This window comes from Mytilus edulis, chromosome 2 (genome assembly GCF_963676685.1).
Source record: "Mytilus edulis chromosome 2, xbMytEdul2.2, whole genome shotgun sequence".
NCBI lineage: Eukaryota > Metazoa > Mollusca > Bivalvia > Mytilida > Mytilidae > Mytilus > Mytilus edulis.
Window position 1 is genome coordinate 90,781,550 of NC_092345.1, and position 26,522 is coordinate 90,808,071.

The 26,522-nt window shown below is 31.0% G+C and overlaps 1 protein-coding gene across 3 annotated transcripts in view; it reads right to left on the reverse strand.

The window, feature by feature from the left end:
- Positions 1-774: 774 nt before the first annotated feature.
- The window catches only part of LOC139513391 (probable serine/threonine-protein kinase dyrk2), a 43,597-nt gene continuing 17,849 nt past the window's right edge, over positions 775-26,522 (reverse strand). The window contains exons 1-5 of one of the 3 annotated variants that reach the window (XM_071301813.1): positions 21,775-21,831; positions 8,672-8,701; positions 7,986-8,268; positions 4,614-4,709; positions 775-4,035 (exon numbers count right to left, since the gene is read on the reverse strand). In XM_071301813.1, the coding sequence (XP_071157914.1) occupies positions 1,535-4,035; positions 4,614-4,709; positions 7,986-8,268; positions 8,672-8,701; positions 21,775-21,795 (2,931 nt within the window). In that variant the 5' untranslated portion in view covers positions 21,796-21,831 and the 3' untranslated portion in view covers positions 775-1,534. Of the gene's footprint in view, positions 4,036-4,613; positions 4,710-7,985; positions 8,269-8,671; positions 8,702-21,259; positions 21,444-21,774; positions 21,832-26,522 lie in introns of those variants that run through there. The other 2 variants (XM_071301812.1, XM_071301814.1) reach the window with 2 other exon arrangements.

Here is a 26,522-nt window from a genome sequence, read left to right on the forward strand (position 1 = left end):
ACAACATTACATAACAAGAATATAGTACAAATAAATGAAAACATTCATAACAGAGAAATACACAAATACACATTACAGTCGGACATTTTGACTAGCAAATAGTTAATAAACTAGACGATTTAAAGTTTGAAATTATCATTTTTATCCAATCTTCACCTGCATATGGGATATACATTTCCCAACTTATTTGGTATTCAAAACCTTGTAGCTGCTACTCAAACTTTGTGAAACATCACCAGTGTCTAAGCAGAAAGGTGATGAACCTACAGGGTTTTAAAGAACGTTTCTAAAAAAAACTCAACTGAAGATACCAAGACCTTGTTTATAGATATTCCGTATCAACTTCACAAATAATACACGTTGGGCTTGAAGTATAGATTCTACGTACTAACGTTGTATATCGTCTTAATAGCGTTTTATATTATAATATTACTGTGTCGTTGTGAATATCACTAGTACTTTTACTGTTAAATCTATTTTTGGTAATATCCATTTGACATGGCTCTTTACATCCTGTCATTGTGTTGTTTTGCTATGGTAAATAAATGAGTGTATTCTTGTCTTTTGTTTTCGCTGGTGTGCTTTGTCTATAAGTGTTTTTTTGTATTTCTTTGTTGACATATTATTTAGTGTTTAAGATTATATTAACACAATATTGACTGATGAACCCCTGTTTAGCTATTTCACTTATAATATAAATAGTTTTTTTGTTTGTTATTAAAACAATATTTTTTTTTAATTTGAAAGGGGGCAAATAAGCAAGGAAAACAAATATTGAAAATTTCATACATTTATTTAAAAAGATATTAATATTAGTCATAAAATGTTACATACACTTTTTTCTTTTTATTTCTACAATAAAACATTCACCATAGAAGAATGATCTAAACCATCATCTGATCGTGTATACATTATCTACAATTACAATTGTTTCAAAGCAATATTTTCTATAAATTAAATACATTTCTTCTGCTAAACGAATGGACAAAAATGCTAAAATATTACAATGCATATTTCCATGAAGTTCAACCACAATAGAAATTCTTGTTCCAGTTTACCTAAAATAACTAAAGCTTAATGTACCATGTTTACACATTTCCAAATCTTTTATGATACGGATATCTAAATCGTATGGTACTTATTTGAAAGAAAGTAAAAAAAACCACTGAAATGTGTTGGATAATTTTGCAATTACTTATTCAAAAATGTTTATTGAACAGTGAAGGAATTTCAAGTTGGTTCGTTTTATCATTTGTATAAACATTTACACACTTCTGCTGTTCTCACACTTTCACAGAATTGGTAACACTAATTAATATTCGTGTACAGTATATGTAATTATAAGTAGTAATTAATGCCTCATTTCAGAGAAAGTACAACGACTTTAGAGTGAAAAAAAATATGAAAATGTATCACTGTTGTCAGGTTTGAATGTTATTTCGTGCAAAACCCATTCACTATTGTTACTGTGCTTTAAAGTCCATAGAGTGTAATTTTATTTGGTTAGGAAGAGGCGAATAAGATGTATTCAACCTTAAATCCCTGTCTTTTTGGTCTTGAAGTAATTAACAACATCGTTCCATGCCAAGCTCTTTAAATCCAGGATTTTATTTTTTATTTTTTGAGATGTCTGAAGTGCATTTTGTCGATATAACTGATGACCAATTGTGTTTTGTGTTGATTGTCTTTTGAGAAGGTGCTGGAGAAATATATTCATCGTGGTAGTTGACGGAATTGAAGTAGTTACAGTGGTACTAGGGGTAGTACGAGTAGTACTAGTAACTGTTGTAGGACTAACGGTAGTAGTGGTAGTGGTAGTAGGAGCGGTAGTAGTAGTGGTAGTAGGAGAAGGAGTAGTAGTGGTAGTAGGAGAAGGCGTAGTAGTAGTACTTATTGGTTGTGTTAGGTTTGGCTTTTTGCCAAGTTCGATCAATATTGCAGCAAGCCATGCATCTATTTCTTCATCAGAATCATCGCTATCGTCGTCTTCTTCACTCTCATTTAATCTGACTTTTAATGCTTTTATTGTTTGATTTTGTAATGCATACAAGAAATTTAAAGTTGAGTTTTTAGTCATTTCGTCTGATTCGTCGCTTTCATCGGATTCTTCGCTCTCTTCTGTCGCATTTACCTTTTTGGTTTTTATATTAGAGATTGATGTATTTCTATTTAGAAAGGTTAATCTTAGTGACTGTAAATGCTTAAACGCACTTCTCGTTGATGAATCTTTTGTCCCGAGACTGTTGACGGCCATCTTATTAAAATGGAGAAATTTATTCGATGATTTTGATTTTTTTGCCTTTTTCAACCTTCTGTTGGCCTTTTTCTTCTTCAAAAATTTCAATAGTTTCATTACATGCAACGCTTTAGCTGTATTATAATTACTTATTGTATTTCTTATTTGAATTGAAGGGTTTGCTGTTGTAGTTGTTGCTGTTTGTGGTGGTGGTGGTGTTGATTGGCCTATTAACTGTAATAACTGCTTCATGTGTTTATTTGTTTGCAAATTTTGTGATGTTTCAGCAGTTTGAGATCCAAACATGAGCACGTTCATCAGCTGTTGATGGTTATTCATTTGATTGTTTATCGTTGGATTCATTGCCGGAGAATTGATAACATTTGTCATTGGATTCATTGGCGCAGAATTGATTATATGAGTCATTGGATTCATTGCCGCAGAATTGATAACATTAGTCATTGGATTCATTGGCGCAGAATTGATTACATGAGTCATTGGATTCATTGCCACAGAATTGATAACACGAGTCATTGGATTCATTGCCGCAGAATTGAAAACATGAGTCATTGGATTTACAGAATTGATAAAATTATTCACTGGGTGCATTTGTGGTATCGGTGTGCTTGTTCGTTGGAAGGTATGTTGTACTGGCTGAGCCGCACTTGCTTTCTTTTTACCAAGAAGTAATTGCAAACGTTTTAATTGAGGAGCAAGTTTATTATTTGGATCAATGTTCCCTGCTATAAAACCCAAATCGGGCATTACTGGAGTAGTAGTGGCCATATTATTTGAGTTAATATTCAAATTAAACATACCACCCCCGGACATTTGATGTTGAATTTTCATCTGCCCTCCTGGAAGACTTTTTGTTAGCTGCGGCGATGGTGCCGGCATTGGAATCATCAGCTGGGATGCAATAGATTCTGCAATTAATGCCGTTAGTGGATCTAAAGTTGTGGTCTCTCTTAAGCCATGAGGTTGGCTTTGACTAGCACCTGATAAAATATTGTTAGCCTGCAACGAATGCAATGTTTTCATGGTTTCAGAGTTAGTAAACCCTTGCAATTGACCCATCGCTGACATGAGAGATGACTGTTGTGATTGTAAAACTGGAGACGATTGTCCTCTCTTGAAGGAATTAAGTATCGTGTGTGTGTTTGATTTTTTAGCATGGTTGGATATTAACTGTTTTACATCCACAATGTGATTAGTGGAATGTAATTTAGTGTCCAATAATGTATTAGTGTGTGTTTGTGGATTATAAAACAGACCTAATAACGATTCAGTCGTAGAGATAGGCGAGACTGTTGTACTGATGGGACTTGGTGTTGTGTTTGAACTGTTCAGTAAATGATTTATTATTCCTTGTAGAAGGACAGCAAGCGCTTCTTCTTCCGAGCTTTCGCTATCATTATCCTCAGAATCAGAACCATCGTAGTCGAGAAAGGTTCTAGTCAAATTTTGAATTAAGCTGTTGTTCAATAATTTTGCTAGTTCCGTTTCGTCACTTTCATCGGAATCATCATCGTCGTCGTTTTGTTTTGCGATCATTGATCTTACCGTGGGAACTAAATGAGTTGGTACTTTGAATTTTTTAACTGCTTGTGAGGTTGAATTTTGCAAAGATTCGTCACTGTCGTCATCTTCTTCTGAAGAAGAGTCGTCTTCGAATACCTCACATCTGTCATCCTCAAAGCATCTCATCCAAACTTGCATACTTTTCTCTAATGCTGCTTGGTACTGACAGACTGCTGGCTCACAGCAAGGTTTATTTACATCTCTGAAGCATGTCATACCTATTAAGCAGAAAGATAAGCAAATACAAGTTACAAAAATAAGGAATTCAGTTCGTTCTATCTGATTATTTATATTTATTTTGAATTACGTTCGTAACTAGTGTTTACCTTCAAATATTAAGCGACACAGTATTGACCTGAATTTTGCATGGCTGATATAGTTATGTTAATTTTTGTAAGAGTAAAATCGTAAGGAAATGAGTAATAAATCAAACTTATTTATAATTGCAAAACTATTATGGAAAACTTTAACATGACACGGCTTCATTTTGTGCCTGATATCAAGAACGACCAGAGTATTAGGATATACTTAGCTATCATAGTTTGCGATAAATATGCAATTTTGAGTATGTGTATACTACATACCTTACACTACATGAACTATGCGGGTCCTACCTTGTTGTACATATTTTGGAAGATGCCAAATTTAGTGTGTTTATTGAAAAATTATCTCGTGCATAGTCTAAGTATGTTTACTATATACATTTGACCATGTGAGTGTACCCTTCGTAACTGTGAGACTTCCCTTTTTGGAATTTGCCTTTGAATGTTATATTTTGTTACACATTTTTACATACCAATTTCACAGGCACAAAAATCATTACATTGTTCTCCAAGCTGCGCTCTGGAGTTCGAACATGTTCCATTTGTTGGAGTTCTAGATCTGTACGGACCTGCAAAAAAGATGTCTTTGTTTACTTTCGTTACTGTTATAGATATATAAAAATGTATATTCTACTTTCTGTCGCTGATTGCTCATTATCAAGTTGAACTAGTTCTTAGTTCTCTGATTAAAGACAATTTCGTGAATATGCATGATTTTTGCCACGTGATGTAAAGCAAATAACCCCCAAAAAAGTATTCCATTGAAATGTTTCTTTTGGAAGGCAACAAACACGAAATAATCATCATTAATTTCTGTCATATACTAAATGAGGAAAAGAATAGGTGGACACTATTCTGTTGAAACTAAATAAAACAAAAAGAAAATATAAAAAAAGAAACATTCAAGAAAAACAGAAAACACTAAAATTTCAAGACAAAAAAAAAACCCAAGAAATGGTGGATATTCAGCTTACAATGAAAACTAGTACATGCCAAAATATAAAAAGATCGTTTCAATGTGATATGAATGTGAAATATATTTTCAATCAGACGAACTTTCGAAGTGCTACCTTCTGAGTTTTTAAACAACATTCCATAGGGGAAAATCTACAAATCCGCACTCTTTATTCTGACTCCCAATCATATAACTCTGTTTAAATCACGTGCTAAGGAGGTAAACTGTAGGTAATATTTTTGGATTGGTCAGGCCTGGGTTCAAACCAACCAACTTATTCTCTAGAGACGAAGACGAGTATGTATACATATATATAGATTCTACTAATAAACTGAGAGTTGAATTTTAAATGCTAGGTTTGAAAATCAGCACTATAAATAACTTTTCACCACCACGGTAGCGGAATCTGATTCTCTGGTTAATTTTACACGATATATTCGCGATTTTTTTAATTTGTTTTTAATGAAAAGATAGTATTAATTAAGTTTTGACCAAAGAAGAACAGAGATTAAATGAATAACACGTTAAAAAAAATAAAAATAAAAGTTATAAATTTACCGGTCGTGGAAGAATAATTCAGCTAAGAGTTAGAAAAACTATTTGAACAAAAATGTTTATCAAGTATGCAAACCCTTGTCTATGAGTATAACAATGGTTCTTAATGCATTCGTCCGATAATGAACTCACGATTTGCGATCTGCAATGTGTTTGACTCAATACGGAACTTTATAGCCGACATAAGATAAATTAACTATGCATCTACTTTCACGTTGACAGAACATATTACTCATGGTGTGTTTATTTTTAGCATGATTATATACATATGTAAGTGTACACATCTCTTCCTCCTACAATAAAATGATTGAGTTATGTACATCTGTTCATAGTTATAATTAATTGTTGAACTTGGACACAGACATGGTTGTTAAATGTTGCATAGTTAACATGCTTCAGCTCAGGGGACCACCATATGATTTGTGTCAAGAATTGTTTTTTCTAGGTTCTCGATTTCTGAGATCCTGTAGGCTCAAAGAATATCAAATGCATGCATCATTGTAGGGTGAAATAAACATCAATATAAAGGTTGGCTAGTCAGCAGCCTAAAATGTAAATAACTCAAACTCAAATAAATTCGTATGTATTACTGTCTACAGACCAAATAGACTCATCATAGATACCACGATAGAAATTTTGTATCTGCGCCGGACGCGCGTTTCGTCTACAAAAGATTCATCAGTGACGCTCGAATCAAAAAAAGTTATAAAGGCCAAATAAAGTAGGAAGTTGAAAGGCATTGATGACCAAAGTTCCTAAACGTTTTGTCAAATACAGCTAATGTAATTTATTCCAGATGTAGAAAAGACTTGGTATTAAAAAAAAATCAAAGTCTTGTAAAAGGTCAATTTATAATTATGACCATATCAAAGATAGTTCATGTCAACACAGAAGTGCTGACTACTGGGCTGGTGATACCCTCGGGGAATTAATAATCCGCATGCAATGGCATCGACCTAGTAGTTGTAAATAAACTCATCTTAGATACCAGGGTTGAAATTTTGTATTTGCGACAGACGCGCGGTTCGACTACAAAAGACTCATTAGTGACGCTCGAATCAAATAAAGTTATAAAGGCCAAATAAAGTACAAAGTTAAAAAGCATTGAGGACCAAAAAATCCTAAAAGTTTTGCCAAATACAGCTAAGGTAATCTATTGCTGAGGTATAAAAGCCTTCGAATTTAAAAAATAAAAAGTTTTGTAAACAATTAATTTATGATTTTGACCATATCAATGATAATTCATGTCAACCCATAAGTGCTCTGTTCTATTGAAATTTCATTACAGTCTACAAAATGAAGTTGTATCGATGTCTTGATAATTATTTTAAATGACTTGTTCGATCAACGTAAGTGATCGCAAAGCAGATCTTAAAATCACTTATACTGTGCAATTAAAAGTAGGCATTAACTATCACCATACTTTTGACTAGAGTATTGTTCAGTGCATTTGTACGTACCGAACGACACTGGTCTTACTTACGTTCTATCAAATGATATGTGATAAAAATTTGTACACCCAGGACACTCCGTCCTAGTAACCGTAATTTTGTTATAAATTGACAGGTCTCTTACAACATGAATAGTATAAACATAATAATAAAGTCATTAGTTATTCTCAACTGAAAATAATATCATAGATTGTTTTCTTTACATCCAGTGGCAAATAAATACAATTTCTGTACAATCCAAGAATCAATTATGTTATTGTATGATAACGATGATAAAGGTGAGCATTATCTTATTCAGTTTTAAGTATAATGTTTTAAGCAAAGATATATACTGCATTCAAGTTACCTATGATGCTTCCTTGTTTGCTTTTGATACAGGTAGGAAAGAGACATTTACACACATTTTACATGCCTATGGCCCATAAGGTATCGCCCCCTGGTGTCAGCTGCCTTTAGGAAACCATAATGCTTTCCTATTTGCTGCTGACACAGGATGAGTCATGGACATGTTTAATTTCTACTTTCTTTTTGGCTAATTATTATATATTTAATTGATCCAACTTTTTGTGTACTATACATATGTGGATATCTATTTTTCTTTTTTTCTTTTTGGGCTACTTGTTTGTTATCTATATCAACCACACTTGCAATAAAATGCATTAGTATTAAAAAAAAAAAACATACTATAGATTCTTTATCTACGTATTCTTTAAGAACTTAAAAAGTTCTCGTTTAACTTTTTTTTTTTTTTATTTATCTCATTGTTTGTATTGTATTATGAAAAAATTATTGATGTTGTAATGTTTATGCCCTTTGGGGCCCATAATTGGAAAAAAAATAAAGTATCTAAGTATCTTATATATATTCAAGCAGGCTATTCTTACCGGTTGCATCAAACACTTCTGACATCACAAGAACTTTTTGGTTTAGATCTCGACAGCAAGATGACAATGGACAATCTGCCGATGTTCTACAAAAATTAGGAGGTAGTGTAGTAGGTGAAGCCGTTGTTGTTGTAGATTCTGTAGTTGTTTGGCCAGATGTCGATAAAGAGATTCCAGGTGGCATTATATGATAGAACATCGGATTAATGACGATTGGAGCTCGCGTTGTTTGTTGATTTTTGACAAATGGATTATATATATTTGGATCAAACAGGACAGCTGACTGAAATACACATAAAGAGAAAAAATATGAAAATGATGATTTTTAAACAGCTCCTATGGAAATTCATTAATGCAAAAATGTACACTAAAAAATAGAAATTTTTAATTTTGAATTTCTTTTAATCGATTGATCATAGCGAAAATTGTTCAAGTTAATATTATTTGGAAACAAAACCTTGTCTCAAGTTAAAAATTATACAAATGTAAAAAAGAGTAAGATGCAACAGAAAAGAAAATACAATGGAGAAAAGAAACACAAGTACTTGCAGAACTTAATTATCGATTGAAGAATCAAATGATAGGGAGGGAATTTTTATTTACTCTTAAAATTAAGTAATTTTTTTTTAACTAAGCAAACGAACTGACGAATAAAGAAATAATTATAGGTTAAAGGTGTCACTTACCAATGATCCTGTTATCACAGACAGAAGTACCTATTAATACAAATAATAGAAATATAAAATAGATGTGTATAATGCTGTCATTCACGTGAATAAATACTTTCAGTAAGTAAATATATTCAAATTATTTTCTTTGTATTACTTCATTTGATAGTGTGTCATTGACAAATTCAAATCTAAATTCAAATATATTTTATTGCTAATCAAAGCGCCCACAAGGAGCAGAACAATCAACATTAATTACATAAAAATGATTACAAGTGATTCAATATGATTAAGATACAATGTTATAAAAATAAAATAGTATTTATTAAGACAAGTAGAAGAATACAACAAGCACAGTGTTTAATAATATAACTAGGTTAAAAAAGGTTGGGTCACTGGGCATTACTATATATCATTTAAGGAAACTTTCCTATATGAGGATAAATTTTCCAATAATTCTCCGAGTTTCTGGAGTATAAAATATCTTCAGAGGACATTAGCCAAATAAATTGTGATTTAATATCTAAACCACTAAAAATGTAAACCGTTCTTTTGTTTCATTTAAAAAGTTGAAACGAATATTTAAAAGTTTGTGGCACTGAAGAAGAAAATGAATTTCATCCTCAACCTCAGTACCACAGAATTTACAGATACGCTCTGATACTGTCAAATTTTTGTAACTTCCCCTCTCAATCTCTAAATTGTGAGCACTGATACGGAATTTCGTTAAGTAATGTCTATATCTAAATTTTTCCTGCAAAAGGTAATTTTCTAGCAAAATCTGCTTTTAAAAAGTCTATAAGTTCTAAGTTCTTGTTACCAGATAGTTTATTGCCTCTGAAATCATTATTAGGCTCAGTTTGCCATATCAAATCTTATTTTGATTGCATCTTTTTGCATAAATGGTTTTTTAACTTCGTCTTTAAATTATGTGCATAATTTTCATTGATGCTAAAGTATTTAGATAAAGTTTGAATACTGGTATACCAGCTCTTTTTCTGCTCATCATGTAGAGATTTTGAGAGGTTGAAAACATGAAGTAGAGTTTTTATTTTTTGTTTATGACCTGATAAACATTTTTTTAGTTTAAAAAAGGCCTTTAGCCCTTTATTATACATTTCATGTTGGGCATCTGTAAATTTTCCATTAATACTAAATTTGACACCCAAGTAGGTATAATTTTTTGTGTTCGTTAGGGGGGTATTATTTAAATGAAATTGAGTAGAAAGAAGTCTACCAGAATTGCTAAAAATCATGACTTTGGATTTAGTAATAATAACTTCCAGTCCCCAAATATTGCAATAGATCTGTAGTTTATCAAGACATTCTTGTAGACCCCTAGGAGTTTCAGAAAGCAAAATTAGATCATCTGCATACATCAGACAATCAATTTTTGCATTATTTAGTTTAACTGGAAAGCAATCCTCATCAAATATATCTGGAAAATCATTAACAAAAATGTTGTATAAAATGGGACTTAAATGATCTCCCTGTCTCACTCCTATAAAAGATGAAAAAGTGTTAGTTACATGATTAGGGTCAATTTTCACTGACAATAAAGTTTTACTATAAATATCTTTAACAACATTATAATACACATAACTAACACCAAGTTTTCTTAATTTATAAAATAAGCCTTCATGCCAAACTTCATCAAAGTCTTTTTTGAAATCAATAAAGCAGGTATACAAATGTTTTAAACCTGTTTGAGTATATTTATCAATAAGACATTTCATAACAAACATATGATCTGAAGTACGCTTGCCTTTACAGAAACTAATTTTCTCAGGACAAATGATATTTCTTTTAATAAAAAAATTTTCTAATCTTTTAGTAAGAATTTTTGTGAATACTTTACTGAGACAACTAGTCACAGGCAGTCGACGATAATTTGATGGATCATCCTTTGAACCATTTTTAAATAGGGCAGTTTTAAAACCATTAGCCCATATCTGAGGATAGCTTCCAGTTGAAAGTATTTTATTAAAAACATGATTTAAACTTTTAATTAGAAAACTTTGACTGTTTTTTATCATTTCATTTGAAATACTGTCAGGGCCACATGATTTTTTATTCTTTAATGTATGAATTGCATCAGAAATTTCTTTATCTGTGATAAGGATGTTTAACTCAGTAAAAACTTAAGCATTTTCCAAATTACGTAAAAATTTTATTATATTAGAAGGAGTTACTGGTTTTTTGTTAAGATCTTTAAAATATTCAGCTCACTCCGTGCTTGTTATATTTGATGATTTTTCTGTTTTTTTGTCTGAATTTTTAAGGGATTCTAATAAAGTCCAATAACTTTTCGGGTTTTCCTCACGTAAGTTATCAAGTTGATCTATAAAATCAGCACGGAATTCTCTATGTTTAGTTTTTCTTGCTTTTCTGTATTTTTTCAGTAAAGCAAAGAATGAAGATCTTATATGAGGATCTTTGTTATATTTTTTAAAAAGCTTTTCTTTATCGCATAACTGTTTTTTTTCTTCATATTTATAAGGGGTAGGTCAAACCATTTAGGCTGTTGACTTTTCTTTACTTTAACAGTACCATTTACCTTTTTTATAATCTTTTTCTTAATAGAAATATAAGCTGCCTCATAAAGGATATTATTCAGATCTTGTATCATAATATTTGAGTCACCAGTATAGTTTGTGTTATTAAATGTTTTTATTTTTTCTTGAATCAATGGTGAAGCTAGAGCATTTTGGAATTTCTCTGCAGAATTTTCTTCCCATATATATTGGTTTGGTATAGAGTGAACATCTTTTTGCACTGCATTAAATATACAGTTAACTTTTAACATTGTGGATACCTGGCAGTGATCAGAGAGGTCGGCTTTAAAATCATGAACCTTAAAAAAACAGTATGTTACTTAACAGACTTTCGGAAGATAAAAAATAGTCTACCACACTACTACCCATAGGTGTGTGGCAAGTAAGCTGACCTATATAATCACCATTCTACCATTTAAGATACGGATCCCTGTCTGCACACACAAGTCGTTAAGTGTCTTGCCCCTTGGGGATAAAATGCTTTATTTCTTATGCAGCAAAAATACTGCAATCTGATTGGTTGACTACCCCGGTGTAAATAACACCCCACCCTTGTTCACCCCGGGGTAAATAAAATTTTGCAAAAATTTAAAAAAAATGAAATTTTGCCAAAAAATTAAAAATAAAGAAAAAAACATATATTAAAAAAAAAAAAAAAAAAGAGAAGAAAATGCTAAAAAAATAATAAAAAAAAACAAACATTTTAAAAACTTTTTAAAAAATATTAATTATTTTTTTGAAAACTCAATAGAACACAAAATTGCGCCTCAGGGTGTATGAATTTTCAACAACGGTGTAAAATTCTGTACACCCCTGATTACACCAAGATAACTAATAAGCTTGGCTACGATGGACTGGTATATCAAAATAAGGGTTATATTCTTCAAATAAAGAAGAGATATGAGTATCTAAAATATCGTTTTGAATAAAGTCTAATTGTTTGGACCCTGTTCTAGCATTTACATCACCAGCAATTAAAATCTTTCAAAGTTTGGAATAATTTACTATATCATTTTACACATATTCCAGAATATCATAGGTTAAAGATTGAGAATATGTCGAATTGGCAGGGAGGTTATATAAAAAACATAGATATAAATATTCAGATAAGCCAAAAAATTGCTTACAAAGTTTAAGCCAAATGTAGTCATTTGTTTTGTGTTTTAAGAATTTTATTCCAGGTCTCAGTGTAGACCTTACATATACAGAAATACCACCAGAGCGTTTTTTTGTGCGTGCAGACTTGGGCCGAATAAGATGCACAGCTTTAAAATCTGGTATTTCCAATGCATCTTCAAGAGAGCAATAGGTTTCAAGTAAACAAAAAATATCTTTTTTGTTGAATTCACTAATAAAATCTGAATCACTGTACTTGTATCCTTTTATTTTAAAACCATTAATATTCCAATAACATTGACACGTTTGGTCAGTATCATTGCTATAGTAGACAAAAGCATTTAGCTTGACTGTTTCCCTGGTAATGCATTCCTTGTAACCCAATATATAACTATTTTCATATTTCAAATTATCAATAACAATTTGCCAGAACTAGTGGCATGAAATAAGCAAAACAGATCAAGCAACACATTTCTGACCTATACCAAAACCTTAGCTCCAATCATTTCACATACAATAGGATAGCAGCAAAATGTAGCAAAACACACCATTCTGTAAATTTATTATTTTGTGAAAAATAGAGAGAGAGGTTTATATGTATAAATTGCAATATTTATAAACATCTCTCTGTATTTGTCAAAAATACTAATATTTTTGATGAAGCCTTTTTGCTTATTTAATGCCACTAGAACTGGCAAGTTGTTGTCGTTGTCAGTTTATTTTCGATTTATGAGTTTGACTGTCCCTCTGGTATCTTTCGTCCCTCTTTCATTAAATATTTTGAAATATGAAAATGTGTATGAGCATGCCCCCAAAATAAATTCTTGGTAGAGGGGTCTAAACAAACAATACTTTCCAAAAGACAAAAAAAAATAAAAAGTAAATTTTAACAAAACGCATTTGACTAGCAGGTCAAACAACGAATGTTCTTAAAACCCTGATGACTGTCCTTGGCGATTGCCAAATAAAAGGATCACCGGATGAAAAACAAAATCTTAATTGTTAATTCAATTCCAAACAGAAAATCATAAACTTGCGGAAAAGATGGTATACCGCAAACAAAAGGTGCAAAAATTAGTACACCATATCCAGATTTCGACAATTAATGTCTCTTTAGTGATGTTAGTAATCGAAACGGTATTTGGAAGGCCATTTAATTAACCTCAATTTACGATTGGATTTTGAAGAGTCGAAATAGGATAAACGGGTCAGATAAACCCGAAGGCAAATTTAATAAAAGCCCAAACAAAAACAAAAATAATCAAGTCTGAATTGAAAACAACGTTCAAACCTATGAATGCGATGGATATAACCCGTAGTTGTTAAACGTTGGCATGTTAAACAAATTATTGGTAGAGGGGTTTAAGTACCGCACATACAACATTAGTACTTTCCATTTTTCAAATACTCTTGAAGAACGTACTTTGACCTATAATGGTATACTTTTGTAGTTGTGACTTGGATGGAGAGTTGTCTCATTGGCACTCATAACTTATTTTCTTATATCTATCTTATATACCATTGATTGGAGTATTATTTTTCTTTTCATCCATCGTTAAACAAAATATGTCTTTATAATATATATTAGTTATATCTACAATATTTATTTTCTTCTTAAACAAACCGCGAAGTACAATGTATAAAGTCTAGACTTAATATAAGGTCAAACTTCTCCAATTTTCCGACAACAAGACACCTCTGTAAAATGATAAAGTCAAACAGACAAATGTTCGCAAAACACTACATACAAATATGTTTAAGGAATATGAATTCTTTTAGAAGCTGAAGTAAACCAAAAATAAAATAACAAAAATACCAAACTCCAAAATAAATTCAAAACGGAAAGTCCCTTAACTAATTGCAAAATCAAAAGCTCTAACAAATTAAACGAATGGATTACAAATGTCGTATTCCTTACTTTATGTAGAAAACGGTGAATAAGAATGTTTGTATAGCTACCTAAACCTCTCAACAGGACAGTCTAATAAAATTTCATTGTTTCCAAGTGCTTCGGTATGTTCATCAGTTCCTAACCATACGTGTAAGTCGTCACATTCGTGACAAGAAAACGTCAGGTGATAAGTTGTATCATTCTTTTCATAAGATTTTTTGAATTTGAAAGAATATTAAGAAACTTGATGAAAAGTTTCTCCGTAATCCAAATACACCATAATTATCAAAATTAAGATTGATTTTGCCTTTTTCGTATTTCCCTGATAAATTGACGATTTTCAAAACTTGAATAACCTTTGTTAAAAAGATTTTCAATCTTGAATTGCATTCGTTAAAGATGTTAAGAACTTGAATAACCTTCGTTTAAGATTTTTAAAATTGTATAACCTTCGTTAAAGATTTTGTTTGAATAACATTGGTTAAAGATTTAAAAACTTGAACAACCTTTTGTGGAATTTTACAAATATTGGCTAAAAACTTATAGAATAATTTGGCAATTCCTTATTTTAAATAGTGTATTCTAGTTGTTTTGCATACACATTTTTGTGTATAAACAATGATTGTTCTGGGCTTTGGTTGCAGGAAAACAACCAATTCGCCACGTAGGTAAGACAAATCCATACCAGTCCAATATTAAAGTCTTTGAATATGAACGAAGCATATAAAGTGTCCATGGGGCTGACAACGAATTATCAGCTTTAAAAACGTTCTACATTCTATTTTCCGTAATTACATAAATGAGAGACATATCTCTGTGTCAACGGTTTATGTGTTTTATGATAATCGTCCTTGATATTATTCGTGTCCGAGAACATTCACACTATTATTAATACATATTATTTTGTTTATGTACAAAAAAATGTAAACATCAATGTAGTTAATATTATTCATGGCCGAGAACATTCACACCTATTATTACATATCATTATGTTTATGTACAAAAGAATGTAAATAACCTAGGTATGCTGTAATGCTTATTGTTATGAAATATGACCTGTAAGAGTGAATTCAGTGGTCGCTCCATTAAACCATAAACAACCAGTGTGTCTATATCTATCAATGTCGTGACCATTAAATTATTATTGTTTGCTGTTTTTATGTTAATTTATGCAAATGAACAAGTAAGAATCAATACTTGGCCGGAAAATGTCCATCTTTTTAGTACTTCCTTTATACTAATCTAAAGCTAAATATGTTAGCATGAACAACAATTTTAATGTCACAAAGTACCTGTTATTGAGTTGGGGTTTTTTTTTTTTGTTTTTTTTTTTAACTTTTAAACATTAATTTGATGTCTTCTAGCAAATATTGAGAAGTTACTACAAACAAATAATTGTATGTCTTATTATCTTTGTCGAATTGCTGCATTTTATATTATGAACTGCATATTAAAGGCAAACAAAATGAAATAATGACAAAAAAGGGCAAAACAATTTATAATAAAGATAGGAGGGTGTGAAAATATATAAACAGGAAATAATGCAAAATATAATAAGGCTAAACAATTTTCTTAAATGAAAATACTCTCCTTCTAGATTTTAATACATCTTAACCGAAATAATTGATAAAAGTTACTTATGTCAAAAGAGAAACTAAACATGTAAATTCATAAATTTAACAATTTTGGTTCTTTGAAAATACCGATGAGAGAAAAGTTTAGCTAAAGATTACCTGTAAATAAATTGGTCGATACTTGTATAATATGATAAAAGGAGATTCGAGGAGGAAGGTATCATGTAACGTTACGCGATCGTTGATAAGTCAAGAAAGTGACAGGTGGTCGGTAGTGCGGCTTCCGTTAAAACTAGCAATTTACCTTTGAGAGGTGGTCGGTAGTGCGGCTTCCGTTAAAACTAGTAATTTACCTTTGAGCGCACAGATAACCAAGCTTCATGAAAATAAAGGAATCGCATGACATCCTGAAAAGAGCCGGTTGCGTCAACAGAGTAAGTGCCTCCTAGAATGCACGAACCAAACCGCCAATTTAATCTAGACTCAGTTAACATTTCATAATAGGGATTGATAAATTTACATACCCGACAAATTTGCTCTTATCTTGAAATATAATACCACGAAAACGTGTGTTGTATTTAATTTTATTTATTGACCATCGCAAGAAAATCCTTAGATCTGAAGGCCCAAAAATATAATCTAAAATTACATGCAACAATTCCGAAACTGAAATTGCTGAAATTATAGTGTTTTGTGTAATTGGAATTCTAAAACGTTTAAGAAATTATCTTCATAATTAAATAGGCTGTCAAAAATAAATGAAAGGCGATGTGGAGTATTCATCTACGATAATGAGACAGCAACCCAACGAAAGTAATAACAAAAAACCATCTAGACATAAAAAACATACATGCTTCTTTTTTAATTACTAAAGACAGCCTTCGTATAAATTTTATTTTATCTGCGGTATCAAAGTTGGCTATTGATATGTTTTAACATTGAACCACGGAATGTTTGTGGTATAATTATTGTTAATTAAAGCAACCACAATGTATTTTTACTAAACATACCACCAGATATATATATATAGGTCTATAATTTTTAATATGCAATGTATATGATTGATTTCTCTGACATATGTTAAAGGTTTGTTATATTATCGTAGCATTGTAGTTATTTCCTGAACACTGATATTTAGGAGCGTTTTGTTATCTCATCAACTAAAACATCATACCATATAAAATAAAAAGATTAATATATATATTAAGTAGTCTGATTAGATCCTTTTTCAGCATATAGACAAATGTATCATTCTAAACTCATTATCATTTTCAATCAAATAAACATAACAGTAAGTGATGTACACGTTTGATTGAAAAACAGTTTTGAAGGATATTCCAAATGTTCTGTGTTCGTGTAAAAATAAAAAATGTATTTTGAAACATCTGAAACCAACACCAATTGATTTATACTTAATACACACATTCAATTGCAGTATTTATGTTTTAAATGAACACTTTTAAATATTACCGTAACTAGATCGGTCCTTTGCTTTTGTCGCAATTGCTATTTCATTTGCGACGAAAGCGTAAAAAAATCTTTACTTGCGCCACAAATCATATTTCCTTTACGCAAAAATAAAACATTTCATTGGTGCATATAGTACAGGTAAAAAAAAGATTTATTGAGTCGTAGACTTAATTTTTGGCGCAAATGCTACATGTGAGTATGTATTTAGAAAACTAGTGGCGCAAAGGAAGCATTGACCCCCCTCCCCCCAAAAAAAATACATACTATGCTGTGGAGCAAAAGCCCGTTTTTTTAAGCGAAAACGGATATCTCCTTACATCTTACATTGTAACTACTTACCGTCAAATGAAAAAAAAATATATAATTCTCTGAAAATATGTTAAAGAGGCAAAACTAAGTGTTATCAGAACCATAGTTATCCATACGATGCAGCGGTATTGTGAATTGTAGTAAAGGTTGTACTGTACAGAGAACGGCCATGACTGCTTGAAAGTGAATACAAGCAAATTGACACTGTCGAATTATACAATGATGTAATGACAAATTTTAATAGATATGGGAAGATGTGGTATGACTGCCAATGAGACAACTCTCCATCCAAGTCACAATTAAGTAAACAAGTAAACCATTATAGGTCAAGGTACGGTCTTCAAAACGGAGCCTTGACTCCCACCGTACAGCAAGCTATAAAGGACCCCAAAAGTTACAAATATAAAACCTTTTATAAGATGCAATTGAATGTTCTTTGTATCTGCCATATTTTCTTCAAAAGTAAATAAAATGCATTTCACCCCTTTACTCCATTTTATTTTATCATAGACTTTCAACTTCTGTTTTCAAGTAAAAGCAATTCCCATTAAAAACATTCAAGCGTTGCATTCTAGGCATACGATTCCTTTGAAACCTTTTGCTGCAAAAATATTTCAAAATTTGCTTGACCATTTAATGATTAATTTTGTAACACTATTAATTTAATTAACCCCTGCGAAATCAAATAAGTGCAGGTAGGTTAGTCTATTAAAAGTATATATGCAATATGACCTATATTGATAAAATGGGTTAAATGTATTGTACTAACTTATATTTCTGTAATTTGAATCAATCATCGTTTCTATATAGAAAAAAATATAGCCGTAATGTCCACTTTGAGATATGATTGTCATCGATATACATAAAAAAATCGTCCGAAAATGTCAAACATGACCATGTCAAACATGACCATGTCAATACATTATTTCCTAAAATTTATCTTGAGTGGACAGTCGACATATAAAAGACTGACTGAAAAATAGATATTTCCAAGGTTATGTGTAGGGAGAAAAACATAAAGAGTCAATAGGTTATTTTTTAAATTTATTTTAGTAGCCAAATAAAAAATGTCTCAGATTCCCAAAACATCAATAGAACAAATTTTATACCCAATTGAATTTAGTGGTCTCTTATGAATTGATGTTGCAAACTTCATTTAAGATTTATGAGAGAATGAAATACAATAGGAAAATCTGAGACACAGTTTTGGAGGTCAAACTGTGTTGTGCAAGAATCTATAAAATATTTTGGGATGCTATGAATAACAAATAAGCTAAATTCATTCAAGTATGGACATCACAACATGGCAACTAATTACATAACAATTAATTATGTAATAATTATGTTTAATGAAATTATCACAATTTGAAAGATTAATCCTTCTTCTTTCTTTTGGTGCCTCATTTATAAAATTTAAAGAAAGATGAGTGGAATTACATCAGTTTAAAGATGTCTGATTGGGGATGACAAATCTTTGTATTGTGCTACCTTAAATGAACTAACTTCCTTTGCCTTCTTTACTTTATAAAGCTTTTAAGACAGTCCGTCGTAAGAAAAATTGTAGATGCGATAAAAATTCCTTTACAATATACTAAGACAACCTAATGTTGATTATCGATGTTTGTTATACCCAGTCAATAGAACGATACGAGTATCATTAAGGGTTACACGTGTGACAGGAATTTCTTAGATCACTTCTTGATAAATTTATTAGAATTATATAAATAGATTCATTATTTTGCTTTCGGAGAATATTGCTATTACGGAAGTAATTGAGAACTTTACGTCATTCGAACATTAGCGAATAGTTTTCTCTTTGAAAATCTTTCCAAATTTCTTATTTTTTATTCTATTTTGTTTGTTTGTCACTTAACTAAAATAAAGTCTTCCGGGTGAGATGAGGAAATAACATTAGAAGACAGTGCTGTAAGTATAAAAGACCTACGAAATGGATTTAAATGTGGTACTTTTTTTTTAAATGCAAACATCTATAGAACCTCTTCTTACTGGAAACCGAAAATATCTGTTTTAAAACGGGATGGCATCTTCACGTTTAACTGCTTTCGTGCAGTTTATAAACTATACTTGATGTGTACGGAATATAAACATGACCAACAAATGGTTATTATTTAAACTTTGCTGTTATTATTATGATACAAATCCACAATTTTCCTTGTTTAAATGTAATAATGCATATCATTATAAGCACTTAATATCAATCAAATCAAATATGTTTATTGGATAATCAATATATATGTACAGTGCACAATTGATGTCTTCCACACAATGAACAGATATTAAAACAATTAATACAAAATAAATGCATATACATTAGAAATAATATCTGGACAGAGCTAATATAAGTTGTAAAACATTAATATAGTTCAAAAGCTTTTTCAATAAAAGTACAGATAGCTTTTGTATCAATTTTATTTAAAGGATACATAATGTTATGTAGAATAGTAGATTCCTTTTCCCTTTTATTTAAATCCGAGGGGTCGATATTTAATTTTTTGAAGAGATCTTGTCTTAAAATTGAAAACTTTTTACAGTATAAAATGAAGTGTTTTTCATCATCTAATAAATCACAAGTCTGACAAAGTCTTGAGTTATGCGGAATTTTTGGTCTATGATAACGACCTTTTTCTATTAAAAGAGAATGTGCACTAATTCTTAACTTAGTCAAATTTTTACATAGTGCTTTTGGAATATTAAAGTCAAGATATTTTTGAAGAGAAAAATTTGTGTAACAAAATGAAAAATATTTAAGCTTTGAGTCAGAATTGTAATTAGAATAATTTTGAAGCTGTTCTTTAATTAGTTGGATGGTTTGATCGTGTATTTTCAATTCTAGATTTTCATTTTCCAAATTCTTTACATCCAATTTAAATTTTTTGCAACTATAATCAATAAATGAATACCATGATTTTGACCCCTCTTTGAAAAGTCCTCTATCTACTTTATACACTTCAGCAAGAAATCTATCAGATGGAAGTTGTTGCAGTCTTATGAAATATTTAAAAGCCAATTTAGTAATAAAATTAATAATTGGTAATCTTCCTAATTCACACCTGGAGGCTAAATTTGATGCCTTTTTATGTACTCCAAGTAGATATTTACAAAATTTATTATGTATTTTTTCAAATGGTATATTATCTTTATTTAAATCTTTTAAAGTAAAATCGGATATCCAAACTTCTGATCCATAGGTTGTAATAGGTCTAATTAGAGAATCAAATAACTTTAGCTTAAGCTTGGTACCAGAGTAATTATAATCTAGAATATTTGATTTAAGACTAAATACTGCTTTAAGAGCTTTATTATACATATGTTCTGCGGCATGCTTTAAATTGCCATTAAATGAAATCAGCATTCCAAGATATTTATATTTATCGACTGTTTCTATATTTTGACCATTAATTTTAAATTTGATGGCAGATTTTTTCTTGCCCTTACTAAAAATCATAACTTTAGTTTTAGTAATATTGACTTTCAACTTCCATCTGTTACAATATATTCCCAGGCTGTCCAGACAAGCTTGTAAACCCTTTTCACTCTCTGACAGTAGAATTAAATATCATCCTAAAGCAAAAAGCATGTACAAGTAATTCATATTTCAAATAGACCATTAACATGTTTAAAATATGTGACATGCATTAAAAATTAATTTAATTTAATTATAAATACATACCGGTAATATAAACAAATGACCCATCATGACCATTTCCTGATTAGAAAATAAACAACGAAAATACCAAGAGCCAAGCACTTGTTTTTCTCAGCACATGGTCTATCGTTGGTGTGTATTCACAAACAAACATCAAGTCCAGGCTATTATCCTTTTATTACAAGTAATAATTATACGACGACGGTAAATGATTAGTAAGGACAAGAGTTGTGACACTTATAAGGTACGTTTTGGACAAGTAACGAAGTAAATACAATATTAACGGCGTGCACCTGTCAATGCCTTGTTCATATCGATTGATTCTCTATTTATATCATCTTATTCAGAAAATGAACTTAAACTTAAATATATTTTTCATCTTGTGTACAGTTTTATTGCCATTTCAACTGGAATTTAATGTATACTGAAACCGATAAAGAAAGAATTTAAAGATGAATTAAAAAAAAAAACCAGAACAAATCAAAACGTAGGATATATTTTCGAATGCAGCCATATAAATCTAAATCTTATTTGCTTACAGTAGGCGCAATATAGAACATCCTTGTCTTACGAAGTGATTATGGATAAACTCCATCCATTTTTTAAAACTAAATATCATCACGTGTCTGGTTACATGTATTGCAAACATATAAGTAAATATTAATAAAACATAAACATGAGGTCAAAGTCATGTAAACCCTTCCAGATTGACCTGAATACATTTTAAGTTTGTTAACAAAAACTCTCAACTTTGATGGCACTTTTACGCTTTTCGTATCAATAGGACATTATTTAAAAAAAAAATGTTCTCCTTATTGTAGGACATTCGCTCGCTTTCTAAAGATATAATCTGATCAATTGTTGATGTAAAACTGAGAATGGAAATGGGGAATATGTCGATAAGAGAAAACAACCCGACCATAGAAAAGACAACAGCAGAGGGTCACCAATAGGTCTTCAATGCAGCGAGAAACTCCCGCACCAGGAGGCGTCCTTCAGCTGGCCCCCAAACAAATATCTATACTAGTTCAGTGGTGAGAACGTCATACTAAACTCCGAATATACGCAAGAAACTAAAATTAAAAATCGTACAAGACTAACAAAGGCCAGAGGCTCCTGACATGGGACAGGCGCAAAAATGCGGCGGGGTAAAACATGGTTTTTTTTGTTGTTTTTTTTAGATCTATACCTTCCCCCCTATTCCTCTAGCCAATGTAAAAAAATAAATGCATAACAATACGCACAGTAAAATTTAGTTCAAGAGAAGTCCGAGTCCCATGTCATCAGAAGAGGTGACAAAAGAAAATAAACAAAATGACAATAATACATAAATAACAAAAGACTACTAGCGGTTACTACCATGCCTGCTCCAAACCTCCATTAAACTGATTGAAAGATTATGTCTTCATTATATGAATATATAGTTGACGGAATGCCGTTCAATGATACTCGTCAGAGGGACATCAAATACTGGATACTTTGAGTAAGGCAAGTGCAGGATTACTAATGACTAAATCGACCTTTCCAGACGAAACAATAATAAAAAATTTGTTTCGATACATGTTTCGATTCATGCATAAAACTTGAATAAACTGACTTTGCAATTTTACCAAATACCTTGTCGTACTATCAGACAGAACGATACGAACAAATAAAGACTCCAGCAATCAAAGTGTGAAAAAATGAGATAAAATAACACTTCAAGCATAAAAAGGATTAAAATTTAGAATAACATTTTTGGTGTTCGATCGATGTAGTTTTTGTTGGAAGTCCCTTTCGATGTATGGTATTATTAGTCCATTAGTAACATTGATGAAATAGACATTTGTAATGTAAGTACAGGATTGCATAAATAGTTATTAGTATTTGAAGAAAAGAAGGCGCTGCCAATGTATTCTTTCACACGTTGTGTCTACTCTTCTGTGTTGTAACGTCTGTTATATCTCGTATAAGCACCAGCAGGAAGAGACACTAATTCCATAACCGTGTGAAAAAGAGAAAAAAATCAAACTAATTTTATTGTCAGATAGATGTTTTCTCTCAGAAATAACAGTCCGAATAGTGAATTTTCGTTTGAATTATATTGCAAATCAAGCGATGTAGTTTAATTGTGGAAAAATTTGGAAGAACAACAGAAACATATGTTAAAGTCACGGTATATATATCAACCGGGACATGTGATATGTTTGAACAGAGTTCCAATGTTATCTATCCAAGTTACAAGAGCAGTAAATTAAAAAAAAAAAAAACAGATGAATATCTTATAGAAATGAAAGCTTCAGAGAAAATGCAATGCAATCTCTTTTATAATTCTTTTTTTTCAAAGAGCATAACTCGTTAAAAAGGTTTGATCAGCACTTGTTTTTGAAAGTGTCAAGGACATTGCGTATCTATGATGAGTTTATTTGCAACCACTGGGTCGATGGCACTACTGGTGGAGATTTATTTCCCCGAGGGTATCACCAGCTCAGTAGTCAGCACTTCTGTGTTGACTTGAGTTATCATTGCTATGTTCATAAATTTAAATTAACTGTTAACAAAACTTCGAATTTTTGAAATACTAAGGCTTTTCTACCTCAGGTTTAGATTACCTTAGCTGTACTTGGCAAAACGTTTAGGAATTTTTGGTCCTCAATGCTCTTCATCGTCGTACTTTTTTTGGCCTTTTAAACATTTTTGATTCGAGGGTTACTGATGAGTCTTTTGTAGACGAAACGCGCGTCTAGCGTATACATAAATTTGAATCCATGTATCTATGATGAGTTTAATTGTTGATATAAATCTATGATAAAAGTTTTATAAAATTCTAACAAGAATTTTACACATGAGAGCGCTAACAATGCAATCTTCATGAAATCTATATTCCCACAAAGGACATAACTCTTTTTTTAAAAATTGATCGGCACTTATTTTCGTACTCGTCAAAACATTGGTGATATAAATATATTATATAAAAATCTATCAGATACCGATACTTCGTCAATCACCATCAAATAAACTATTTTAAAGGAAAAACAAGAAGGAAGCAAAACCGCAAGAGGGAGAAGTTAATAATGCAAAGATTGACAAACTATTAGAAATTACAACAATTCTATTGATTAAGGTGGTATGGGAGTCTAAAATAAAAATGATAGAAATTGTTCTTACTTTTCCAAAACGTAGTATCTATTGATATATGCTCAAAAATATTATAAAAATAATAGGCCACCGCGCATTTTCTCAAACTACAGGTTATGACAAAATGACACATTTTGTATGGATTATACAGGAAAAAAACACCATTCCGTGATTAGAAACTAAACAAAATGATAGAATTGTAAAATAAATTAGGAAAAGATAGCTTTCAGACAATGCTTTGAGAAGATATGGTCGCCGTACATTTTTTCTGGCTAAAATAAAAAATAGGAATATTTCATGTAGATTCCCTCAGAAAACTCACTCTTTTAGAGTTACCTCCCCTTAAAAAGCCAATTTGAAAACATTTAAAAAATAACCAAAAATAATCTTCATTTGCAAAAATATTAATATTTATAAGTTATATTCTTATAAATTGGTTCATTTAATATCTGCATTATTGCATCAAATTTTGCTAGCATGCTAGAAAATCCGGACCTTAGATTCTCTGTTTTTTACAATCAAAGATGGCGAAAGACACCCATACCACCTTAAATCAAATACATCATAAAGAGGCAATACACAAGAGAAAACAATAGTAAATGAAAAAGTTGGTGCAAAGTCCATACGATCTATTGACAATAAAATGGTGAAAGATAATACAACACTGATAAAGCATTATAACATTAACGAACTACAAAGTATATTTAAAAAGGGAAGTTCGTATAAACCGACAAAATCAAACGGTATCAACCAACAGAAACTATCATATTCCTGACTTGTTTTAATTTTTAATAACATACCTCTATCATGATTTAATAATAATTCAAACTGACATGTTTGTGCAACGAACTGTCTAACACATTATTATGTGTATATAAACTTTAACTCTATATGATATTGTAACGTGTCCGCCTCGTGTGAAATCTGCAACTTTCGAAATGTAATAGACTCGGAAGAAGAACCTCTTGTGTATATGCTACTCTTTTGTAATAGCGGGGAGGAGTGTAACTGAGTTACAGGACTGGATCCCTGAACACTGTTTTTACATTCGGGCAGTGCTCAACGGACTCAGTTCCGATGTTGACATATTTTGGCTAAAATTAGTAATACCAATTGAAGTTAATTATTTAATTTATGAGACAAATATTTTATGATGTTATAAGATATTATGTTATTAACTTCAACAAATGTAACTGATTACTTAATATTTTAATAGTCACCAAGATTAAGCAAGCAAATCGTAGGGATGTTCCTGGTCAAACAATACAAATAAAATCAATACTTAACAATATAATAAAAAATGACTAGCTTTGAACTATTATATCCTAACTTAGAAAATCGGCGGAATTACAATTAAGTATGATGTGTTCCTAAACTATGTAATAATCGAACGCGTATAGAAAAACAATAGAGACCTTTTCAATAGATCTGTATAGCTATTTGCTATTGGATACCTAAATTACACGTTTCTCTGAATACCTTTTCGTATAGAAATCGGATTAGAAAGCATAAACTTTTATACCAAAAATATGTATGGAAGTATTGTGTGAATATGCCGGAAGGTCACGTAGACCGTTAATAGTTCTTTAAAACTGAATAGTGTCTTTTATTTTATAATTAAATTAAAGACTCTGGTAACGAGTCGTTAAGTATATTACGTCAACAGAAATTGAGTCAGAATATTGACTTTAATGACTCGAAAAAGCCTTTTAAATAAGCTAACCTTGAAATTTATCACGTTGTTTTTATAATGGAAAAGGTCAGAAAGACTCCTAAAGTTGCTTTATTATAGCAGTTAGAAGTAGGCTTTTGGCTAGCTGTTGCCTTATGCCCAGTTGAACCACAACTGAAACAATGCAAAACGCACGCTCTTTTATACCTAAATTTCGACTAGAAAATGACGTTTCGACTCTAAAAGACTGGAAACGTTACGTCTTTGACACGTTTAACGACAATCGATACTTGATTTACGGCAATTGTACTGGAATGACAAAGTTGACCTTTCAATGTAAACAATCGTACAAAATTGATTGACCAGGTATCCCTACGAAGTAATGATAAATGTGCATGATATAGAGATAATGTTACATGTAAAATCATCTTAACAATGACGTTTCAAATCACGGAAATAATCAGAAAGATACAAAACAGGTAAGAGCATGCTTTGACT